Genomic DNA, 11,616 nt, shown 5'->3' with positions numbered 1-11,616 from the left:
TTATTCACCCTAAAACCGATCGAACGAACATTAATGAGGTAAATATGATAAAATCGCCATTTTTTAATATCAAAAAGACACTAGATTTCATTTTTGGTCAGTTTTGGTCAAAAAAATAATATTTTGAACGTTTTTTTTTCATTTTATTCATTTTTCGACTCGTTTAAAATAAAAATAAGTTTCTGGTACAATTAAATATCCAAAAAACAACAAATTTCTATGTATTTTTCGAAAAAAAAAAAACATTGAGTATTTTCAGTAAGAAATCTATTCCGAAAGTGTGAGTTTTTACTAATTAATGATAATAATATAAAAATTATTAAATTTTTTACTTGCGTTATTTTTCCTCATAGAAAAAATGATTGGGAAAAGAAATAAAACAAAATCATTTTTATCAATATATATGTATATATATATATTTTTTAATATATACTTTGTAACAATAATAAACACAATTTTATATCCATACAAACTTCTATGCTTAATGTACAATTAGACTATTTATACTCGAAATAAAAACAATCATAAATATATTAATCATAGGTAACAAAAAAATGCGATGTGATAATATCAGTGTTATCAATGCATTTAGAAAAAAAAAAATCAAATTCCGAAGAATTTGTAAACTTTTTTTTCTTCAATATCGTAACACCTTATATACAAGTTTTTCTGCTTTCACTGAAAACATTTGACTCCCCAAAATAGGAACATAATTGCAAAATTTTCATATTCAGGAAGAATGCGATAAAACTCTCAATATTTTTTCAAGAAAAACAAACTTTTCCAATGGAGCCTTATAAATATTTTTCAATTAAAAATTAGATCAGTCATATTTTTTTATACAATATTAGGCCATTAAATGTTATCGAAACAAAAGCGTCTTAGATTCCGATTAATTGAAAACAGCTGCTGGAATGTTGATTTTTGTAAAGTTATTTAGATAAAAACAAATCGAAATATCAAATTCTACATTTTACCATATCCAAGTTAAAATGTAACCATATAAAAATATATTTTATTCACGATGTTTTAGATGGGACTAGAAGAACGTTACATTGCTATGTTAAGTTAGAAACAAAATCTCAGTTTAATCACATTAAACAATTTCATATACAAACACACTTTTATATTATCAACAGTATTTCACAAACTGATTGACATAAACACATCTGTCTACGTTGTCAAATTATATCAACGACTTTATAGGTGCGTTCGGCAATTAGAGTAACACAAATACGTTTAGCGGTTAAACTTTTTCAACTTAACATAGCTCGCAAACACAAATAGCGAAATAAAGCCTCTATTTCGGCGATATTTATCGATGAAATTCGAGGTTTAATTTATATCGGTATCGAGTGTGGTTATAAACTTAGATGATGATACTAACGAACACTCTTAGCACACAGATTTATACCTAACGAATTCGTTTTGTGTGATTCGACCTTTTTACGTCATAATATCAATGTTTTACGAGTGTATATCAAATAATAGGTAAATACGTCACAAATATTTTTCATTTTACATCACATTGATAAGTATATATGAATGATGATTGCCTCCACCAATGAATTTTATACTGAAAAAAACAAATGAAATTTAGGATGACTATAAATTTTATGTTGATTTAGTCAAACAGTTTTTTTTAAAAAAAAAACTTCCAAATTGTTTTGAATGACATTGTATATTTTATCGGATTAAGTGAGGTTAGGTTATAGAGATTTGATATACGGGGGATTTAATGGAAAAAGGAATTTAATTTGATATGTTACATCTCGGAAAATATTGGAGTATAAAAATGGAATTTTTAGAGGTTATGTTTTCAATATGTGAATATACATTCCTAAAATTCGATTAATAATCGATATATAGCTTTTAGAAAGATCGATTCAGAAAAATAAATCAATTTCCACAATTTAAAACTTGATTTTTATAAATTTTTCCAATAATAGAACTTTCAAGAACATCTCGCAGAATCGATTCAAAATCGATATAAAGCCGTTGGCAAGATCGACAATCGATCTAGAAGAATTTTTTAATGTAATTTGAAGTCATCGAATCACCTCGATTAATCGATTAATAATCGATATAAGGTTTTAGCAACATCTACAATGGATTTAGAAGAAAACATTTACTACATAACCTCAAAAAAGAATTTTCAGAGAATCTAGTTTTAATTTTTTTTTCAATTTTTTAATATTTGTACTTTCAAAAGACATAGAAATTACTTGTTCCAATCGATTAATAATCGAAATGGAGCTGTTTGGATTCAATAATCGATTCGGAAGGAAAGATTTACTTTATAACCTTAAAATTTGAAAAATTTTTTTCTCGAAAAATAATTGAAATTCGGAATGCCAAAAATCGATTAATGATCGAAATAGAGCTGGTCGATAATCGATTTAGAGGGAATGATTTGTATATAGGGAAATAATTGGAATACAAAAATCGATTTTTCAGCGTTTGTAGTTTCATTTTTGGAATGTTTAGAATTTCAAAAGTTATCGAAATATCTCGAAAAATCGATTAATAATCGATTCCAAGAAAAAAATTGTCATAATCAATAAGAAAAAAAAATTACTATACGATTAATCGATTAATATAAGAAATTGTAATTATCTCGATTAAAAATCGAGAGGGAGCTTCCCGAACATGACATTTATATCATTTTTACAAGTTTTTTGATTCGCATTTCGATGGAATTCAAAAAAATTCACAAAAAATAAATAATAATTCGGAATTCCCTAACGATGTGTGTAAGATTACCGGCAATAAAAAATATTTAAATGGGGATTAATATCGACAATGTCAAGGTGATATTTTGAAGTGCAGGTCCCGCATTAATTTTGCAAAACAAGTTTTTGGTATTTATTAAAAACGAGTTTCAAATCAAAAAAAAAAAAATATATTTGGAATTTGTTTAAAAAAAACTGTTGACTCTGAAATCATGCTCGGTTAACCTAATGCGTTAATTATATACCGAGAAAACCACAAAATAAATCTACAAACAAAAATTACCGAGAAATATATACATATACAGATTGTACTGATCGTTATATTTAAAACAAGATGATAAATAAAGCAGAACGTAAATAAAATGGCAGTGACACATGCGAGGGATCGTCAAAATCATTGTTTATTTCAAAAAAAGTTTTTTCGAAAAATTTCAAATCATCTCCCGATTTAAATCAAATTCGGCAACATCGCCTATAGTTATATACTCGAGTGAATTGTTACAAATGAAAATAAAATGAATCTAAACGTGACGTTAATATAAAAATTAAATAATATTATTTAAATTTAGTAACACCCCCGTAGTATTAGTTTATATTAATCTTATTCAACATTTCGATACGTAATATTTCGTAAACGAAACCTCCGTATTTAATGTTTATCTATGACGGCTGTCAATATTCCTACGCGCTGAATTTACATACAGAGATAAAAATATTTTTACGGTCCTTGTATAAAATCTCGCTCTTTGATCATTTAATTTGTTTATTTTATCCTTCAGGATAAATATATTTTCAATATTGAGTGAAAAAATAGATATTTCAATCGAAAATTAAACGTTTTATTTGAATTATCATTAATTCCAAATATTCTAACCCCAATTAAACATCTCGTTCATTATCGATAGTATAAGTTACCGCGTTGCCAAGTTAAATGTAAATATTAAATACGTCCGATAACAATTATTACAAAAAATAACCGAAATAAAAATGAATTTTTTCATATGTCGACAACCTATTAAACGAAACGTTATACCCTCTCAAGGTCACCTTGTATCAATTATGAATTGAATTTAAATTAAACATGGTCGTAGTTTACTTACGAGGGAAGATGAATAAGATTTAACTTCAAAGAAACTTCCCGGTTGTTATTATCGATAAAAGTTACGTCGTTGCCAAGTTAAATGTAAATATCAATTACGTCTGCTAATTTTTTAAATAAAAACGATGAAACATCCTCAAGGTCGCCATAAATAAACGACGAATTTGAATCAAACATGGAAGTAGTTTACTTACGAGGGAAGTTGAATAAGATTTGATTTGAAGTATTAATGAAAAATATCTTTTTAGTAGTCAGTATCGTTGATGTGACGACGGTACACCGAGAAAAATATTTTAAAATAATCAATTTTTTTTGAAAATCCCCCTCGAAGATCTCGTATAGCTATAGGACGTTCTCTAAACTACTTAACAACACATATAAAGTTATATACTTTTCTAAGCTGCTACTATCTATCTATATACACATTATACAGGATGATATATAAATAAGTTCGAGATTTATAGATAAAACCTACATACATACAGAGGTTTCTAAAAATATCAGTCTCATTTTCAAATATCTTCAAAACGTAAACAAGATATTGTATAAAATTTTAATTTTGAAATTTATTCAAAAAAAAAAAAAATTTGAATTAATTAATAATTTCGAGATATCGTTTGTTATAAAAACAGATATATACGAGGGATTGCCGAATAGATTTCTAATTGAATTAATTTTTTCGGGGCAATTAAAACGAAACATATATACGAGGGATTGTTAAATTGATCGCAAATCAAGATATTTATTAGGGATTACTGCAATAATTGATATATATACCGGGGTTTGTCAAATTGATTGCTAATTGAAATAATTTTTTCGGAACAACTAAGATGATAAATTCATACGGGGGTTTTTCGAATTGATCGATATTTGAAATACTAATTTTTTTGGATTAATTTTAGATATAAATATATATACGAGGGATAGTCGAATAATTGAAATTGTAATAATAGATATATACGAGGTATATTCGAGAATATTGAAAAGAAATTTGATTTTCAAGAGTTTATATAAGGACGAAAATGTATATGAACAGAAAGGTGGCAAAAGAAAAAAAAATTTTTTGACAGCTGCACGGAAATTTTGACATATAAAAACCGTTTGGTACGTCAAAAAGTTTTACGACCCCGGTAAACTGTAACGTAATTTCAATTTCAGCGATTGCAACGTTGTCAAATCCAAAATTTTCTCCCCAAATCTCGTGATACGGAAACAAATATTTCGATACGACAAAAAGAAAAAGTTTTTCGACCCCGGTAAACTGTAACGTAATTTCAATTTCAGCGATTGCAACGTTGTCAAATCCAAAATTTTCTCCCCAAATCTCGTGATACGGAAACAAATATTTCGATACGACAAAAAGAAAAAGTTTTTCGACCCCGGTAAACTGTAACGTAATTTCAATTTCAGCGATTGCAACGTTGTCAAATCCAAAATTTTCTCCCCAAATCTCGTGATACGGAAACAAATATTTCGATACGACAAAAAGAAAAAGTTTTTCGACCCCGGTAAACTGTAACGTAATTTCAACATCGGCGATCGTTTTTCAAAAAATCCCTTTTCAAAACGCGATTTTTTCAAAAAGAAAAAAACAACGGCGTTGCCAAATCGACATTTTTTCCCGAAATTTTGTTTGAACGCATGAAGATATTTTCGAATGAATACAAAAACAAAAATTACGCAAAAATCTCCGCTAATCAACGTCTACTAGAGTAAAAGTAAAAGGAATAGGAAACGAAAAAGAAAAAAAAAAAAAAAGAAAAATAGAAAAAAAAATCATCGATAATTGTTATTACCTTGATCGAAACAACTCGGATTAATCAAACTGATGAGTTCGTTTTCGGTTAAGGCGGTAAACCCCTGCGGTATCATCCCATCGACAGTTTTATTTTTGTCGTTTTGCGTATTCGGCACCATCTCCTTAACCATCGGCGATCCGTAAGACCGCGCGACGAAATCATCCGCCGGCGCCGTCGCGCCGCCGCCGCCTATACCGTGCAACTGTTGCTGCGTTTCCAATAGATCGACGGCGGCGTTCAACAACACCACCTTTTCGGCTTCCGTCGTCAACGACGCCAAATTAACCGGCGCCGTCACCGCCGCCGCCGCCGCCGTCGTCAATAACGGTCGTTGCGCCGATCGACACAAATTTTCCCGCCGTCGCGTATTAGCGCACATCAAACTTGGCGATATCTGCGTGCTCAAAATCGCTTCCGTCGTCGTCGTCGTCAAATTCGGATTATCCGGCAATTCGTTTCGGCCCAAAATCGACGTCGTAGTCGTCGTCGTCGTCATCATCATCGGATTCAACATAACGTCTCCGGCGGGGATGATCGCTTCCTGTACCAGGACGTCTTTGGGCGAAGTCGGACTCAAATGCGATTCCACCGTCGAATTAACTAGGGCGTCCAATTTTTCGGTGTTGATGGGCGTCGGTACGATTCGTTCCAAGCTATTCGACACCGTCGTTATAGTAGAAGACGCCGTCGTGTCGTTTCGTTCCGGTATAGGTACCGGTACTTCGGCGCTTTCCGATTTAGCTACGATATTGACAACTTCGTTTTGACTTCTACACGACATGAACGGTCGATTCGTCGCCGGAAACATCGGTTCCCTTCCGTTTATAATTCGACTCAGGTCGTTTTTCATCAAAAGTCCCGTCGGGTTAGTTAGAGGTATCATCGACGGTTTAGCTTCGATTTTGTTTAAATAATTTTCGACGCTTTGCGCGCTCTGATTCGGCAGCGGTTCCGTGGGGTGTTCCATGATGCCGAAACGTTGGAGGGCCGCTATCGAAGGCGCCGTCGTATTAACTAAATCCGCTACGGTGGCTATCGGTAATTTCATCCTTAAATCCATTACGGCGCTAGTTTGTTCGCTCAATATCGACGTCGATGGAGTCGAAGAACTGTCTTCGTTTCCACCTCGAACTATATCGATGGCGGTATCTTCGTTACCGACGCTGATGTTCGAATTATCGTTCATGTGACTCATCATGCTGTTTTCGTTCAACATGGAAATGTTGGAATCCCCTTGGTGGGCGTCCAAAGAACTTTCCGATAAATGTCTGTATCTATCTTGGTCTATTAGAGAACATTGACTCGATTCGTCGACGTATTCTTGTTTTAATGGACACAGTGGTGGCGAATGACTATCGTTAATCGATTGTAGTAGATTCATCGATGGACGTCTGGTGGATACGGGAACTAAGCTTGTATCCGGAGGCGGCATCATGTCTTGATCTTGTTCCCTTTTGCTGATGGACGCGTTCGATTGCCAAAAATTACTTTTGAAAAACGGCGGAGGCGGAGGTAAAGCATCGACCATCACTGCAAAGTGAAAATAATCGTTAGCTACACACATACGCGGCTATTCGATTCCTAATCTACTAGCTGCCGGCTCAGCCACTGTAAAAAAACGGAGGGCTGGTCAATCAAGCTGATTCGATTATTTGCAATTAATTTTATCGATTTTCATTATTAAAACAATTTAAAAAAATTTTCCGCCCAAGCTTGATAGACCTGACCCACAATATTGACGCCTCAATCAACACCCTCCGAACCATCAAAACCGTAGTCGCATTCTCGCCTCTATCACCTAACTATACTCCATTAAATTGAATTTTTTCTAACGATAAAAAACAATTTAATAGACATTATTTGAAAAAAAAAAAAAAAAAAGAATTCTTTTTTTTTAGGTTAACAGGATTTTTGTATAAATATGAATAAAGAAAAAGCGTACGGGCTATAATCGAATATAACAAAAAACCTCTCTACTATAATATATATATACATATATATCACCGTACGATTGTCAACAGCAACCAACCATTTACAATTTTACGTATTATTTCTCGATAGTTTACAATATTTAAATAACATGCAGGGTTCATAATATGTCCCGTTCTATCATCAGTCAAATTCTGTATCCGTGGAATTAAGAAACAAACGTAAGAGGCAAGAAAAGAAAATTCACAATTAATTGTGTGATATCAGGTATTTACGTTCTATATTAATAGCTATGTAAGTCCTGTGTAGTAGCAAAATAAAAAAAAATCCTCATGTAAAAAATGTTCATTTATCGCAACATGTCGGAGAACTGTGAGAATGTGACCTGAAAAAGTAGTAAATGTGGTGTTTAGTTGAACAATTACTTACTCGTTCTATAAAATGATACTGCATTAACCTTTTGTACCCTCCATATGGAGATGTTTCAAAGTCCACAAGATCTATCTGACCTCTTAGATTACAGTTGTCAGAAATCAACAAATTTACGACAATCCCTGTTTTAGGAAAGCTTTTCTATCAGACATGTCTTACACAGGTTAAGAAATATTGGTACCACATATTTATTTCTCAAGAACAGTTTTGTCTCGACTTGTAGCAATATACTACTGTTGGAATTATTTGTACTGCTGGACCTGAGATCTGTTTTCTTTTTATTATTAAAACTTTTCGCTTACCAACATTCATAATATCATATTTATTTACGTGATGGTATTGTTTATTTGTTGGGCGCCTTCCCTGAGATTTATCTGAATTATAGTCTTCCAACAATTTGATCACACTTTGTATTTTTTCACTTGTCCATTCCAACTTTTTACCATTTGCACTGTACCCTCTATAATGGGTTATTAGCTCTAAGGTAAATTGTTCTTCATCCATAATAACTAGTAAGTTTTGCGAAAAGACCGGTTCAATTTCGGACATTGTTATAAATGGATATAGCCTTACAAATCACAATATTGCACCAGTTTCTTATACACTAAAAATGTTACTTTAGATATAAAAACAACGGAATCTATTACTTAAAACGTATATAAAACACTTATTGAAAATCACAAAACATTTGTTTGTTTACATCCCAGCGAACAGTTCACAATTTGACGATCTGATGTTGATAGATTATAAATTATCGAGAAATAAACATAAAATTGTAAATGGTTGGTTGCATTTCACAATTATTCGTCAGTATAAACTAACGATGTTCACAATCATACGGTGACATATACATCATTTGTTTAATTAACTGACACATTAAATTCATAGAAATATCTCTTTGTGTAAATGGAAATTCTATGAGAGAGAAACCACAGAAATGAATTTAACAAACAGATCTGTTTCATAGAGTTAATATTACGTACAGAATTGTGCGCCGATGTTTTATATATCAGCAAATCGGGTTTACTCTATGATCTAAACGATCACCGAATTGAGTACGAATGTACGAATGAGACGATCGAAAACTACGTCGAACAGCAAAATCATCGAAAAAGAAGTTAGAGACATTAAATAGGTTATCTGTATATGAAAAGAACGCGTTTGCTATGTTCCGATTGAAGTATTACGTGGTTTAAGCAAAATGAATTGGATTTTTTAATACTTGGATACACCCATAGAAAAACGAGATGATTTTCTCAATTTAAATTTCCACTTGTTAAAAAAAAGGATGTTATTGTATACTCAAACGACTATTTCGAGGGGAAGAACGGTAATTATTATTATTTGAAAAAGTTAAAAAGCTTCTCAGGAAAAAGTTTTTTTTTTCGTTTCAAAAGTTAATTTAAGATATTCATAGTATTGTAGATTTTCAATTTTATACAGATTAATGAATATAATAGTTTCTAAAGTTGATTAAAGCAAAACGTTATCTGATCGCGTTCGGTGATTACTTTTCGTTCGATCAGATCATGTTCGATTTAATGCGATAAGTTTATGATCCTGAGAATAACGAAGCACCGGTTTGACATAATAATTTTCTAACCTCATTTTGAACGTATTTGTTTTGGAAATGAAACGATTTTTATAATTTGTAAGTGATATAAAATTTGATTAGAAAATTTGGTGAATAATAAAAATGTGAAACCGGGACAAGACTTGGAAGCGTGTGAAGAATTAATAACGGGTTAGTTTTCAATAATATAATTAAGAAATACATTAATGGCAGAAAGGCACTGTATGATTATTTGAAATGATAATTAGAAATCTAAATTATAATATTGAACTACTTTTGACAATTTTGTATATTCCTATTGCCATCAACGAAATTTTACTGCAAATATTTATTGAATTGAATTTGAAGCTTGTAAAAAAAGCAAAATATTAAAATTTCAATCAAAAGAAATATTTTTGTAAAGTTGTGTGCTTTTTGGTATTTTTTAACAAATAAATCGAAATTTTTGAAAACTATTCAATGACGTGTTAGTTTTTAAAGAAAAATTTAAAACTAAAAAGAAATTAACAGAAATAAAATTTTCCTAAATATGATATTGTAGTGAGGTACAGAATATTGTACAGGATGTCCCACCCATCGAAGCTGCTTTTGTCTTATATAATTCGCAATTTAGTCCCTCTTCATTATAAGTTTTGTTGTTAAAAGTTCACAACACCACAGACCAAATGTAACATTCAATCATTCTCCTGTTGACACCATCTTTACAAAACTAGATCCCAAGAGCAATAGGGCTGTGAAGGAACTTGTTTGAGTGGAGATTCTTTTATATAGGTCCTGCCTGAGGGGATGTCCTGTGGGAAAATGACGAACTGTCTCCAGTCGACTTGTCACAACGATTACCGTTCCCCAAATCAACTATTTGTGACAAATCTGGGAACCGAACCACAGAAATGAAACATACGGCTTTGTGGAACACAGTTTGGCGCGGGTATTTGGTTCCCGAGGCTTTTGTGCTGATTCCTTGGCAAATACAAGGCGAGTCATAAATTTTTTGATAAGTATATTTGAAGTTTGCAGGTGGAGAGAATCTAGTAGAGCTCCAAATCTTCCAGATTCAGCTCCTGTTGTAATTTTCGAACTATTTAACGGTATTTTCATTGAAAGTTTGGAATTTTTCTTTTTATTTGACATGATCGTTATCGAATTGTATGATTTTTGTATTTACTTGGAGAAAGTGTATATTTTTTGTAATATTGACGAATATCTTGAGAAAATTGTGAAAAATTAGTAGAGAAGATTCTTGTGGTGAAATTAGGGATTTAAGGAAACGATAGGACAATAAAAGCTGCAACAAACAAAACTCAATCAACTCAATCGCTCAATGCGTGAACATTGCGGGTCTAAATCAAGGTATCTCGATATTGGTATAGCTGTAATAAAAAAATAAATAAAATGATCCCGTGTTGAGAAGAACCTAAAAATATTGGAAGCATCATCCTCCGGGAGTCGTCTGAAGCCTAAGCTAAAATATTTTGTTTTGCTTAACTTAAATGTTTTACATAAAATTAAAATTAATTTTTTAACCTAAATTTGTGTAATGGTAAACTTGTCAAAACGGTTTTTGGGTTTAGGTAGGAACGTGTGAACTGTGGATACGTTTCAAAATTTATTTTCCGAAGGCTATTTCGAAAAATTACGACCAGTTAAATAAAATTTCAGTGTACCTATAATAATTTTCGAAATTTTTGGCAAATAGTGACATTGACAAGTGGCGTTTACAGTCTAGTGACATTGACAAGTGACGTTTTCGATCTAATGACATTTCGGTATAAACCGTATCAAATAGGACGTAAATTTAGTGTTATATAACATTAGTTTAGCGTTTTCAATACCGCGGAATCCGATTATCGACCTTTTAGATACAGGAAATTAGTACTTTTTACCAATAATTCGGTTTATTGACTGTTGTTTCATTTTTTTTTTCAATTTATGAATTACACGAAACGACTGGATTAACAATCGGCAACTAGAACTTCGATAAATGGATTCTACGATTACGAAAACGCTAAACTAACGTTATATACCGGGGAGATAATTAGATAAGAAAAATTT

At 31.8% G+C, this 11,616-nt stretch overlaps 1 protein-coding gene across 2 annotated transcripts in view; it reads right to left on the bottom strand.

Moving 5' to 3' along the window:
• Window positions 1–402: 402 nt before the first annotated feature.
• Window positions 403–11,616, bottom strand: part of LOC130894380 (uncharacterized) — a 55,704-nt gene continuing 44,490 nt past the window's right edge. For both annotated transcript variants that reach the window (XM_057801168.1, XM_057801167.1), the window contains 2 exons: window positions 5,628–7,160; window positions 403–1,576 (listed from right to left, as the gene is read on the bottom strand). In XM_057801168.1, coding sequence (XP_057657151.1) covers window positions 1,572–1,576; window positions 5,628–7,160 — 1,538 coding nt within the window. In that variant the 3' untranslated portion in view covers window positions 403–1,571. The remainder of the gene's footprint in view (window positions 1,577–5,627; window positions 7,161–11,616) is intronic.

The sequence above is a fragment of the Diorhabda carinulata genome, chromosome 5 (genome assembly GCF_026250575.1).
Source record: "Diorhabda carinulata isolate Delta chromosome 5, icDioCari1.1, whole genome shotgun sequence".
NCBI classification, from domain to species: domain Eukaryota; kingdom Metazoa; phylum Arthropoda; class Insecta; order Coleoptera; family Chrysomelidae; genus Diorhabda; species Diorhabda carinulata.
The sequence above is the reverse complement of the archived record's forward strand: the minus strand, read 5'-3'. Positions and strand labels throughout refer to the sequence as shown.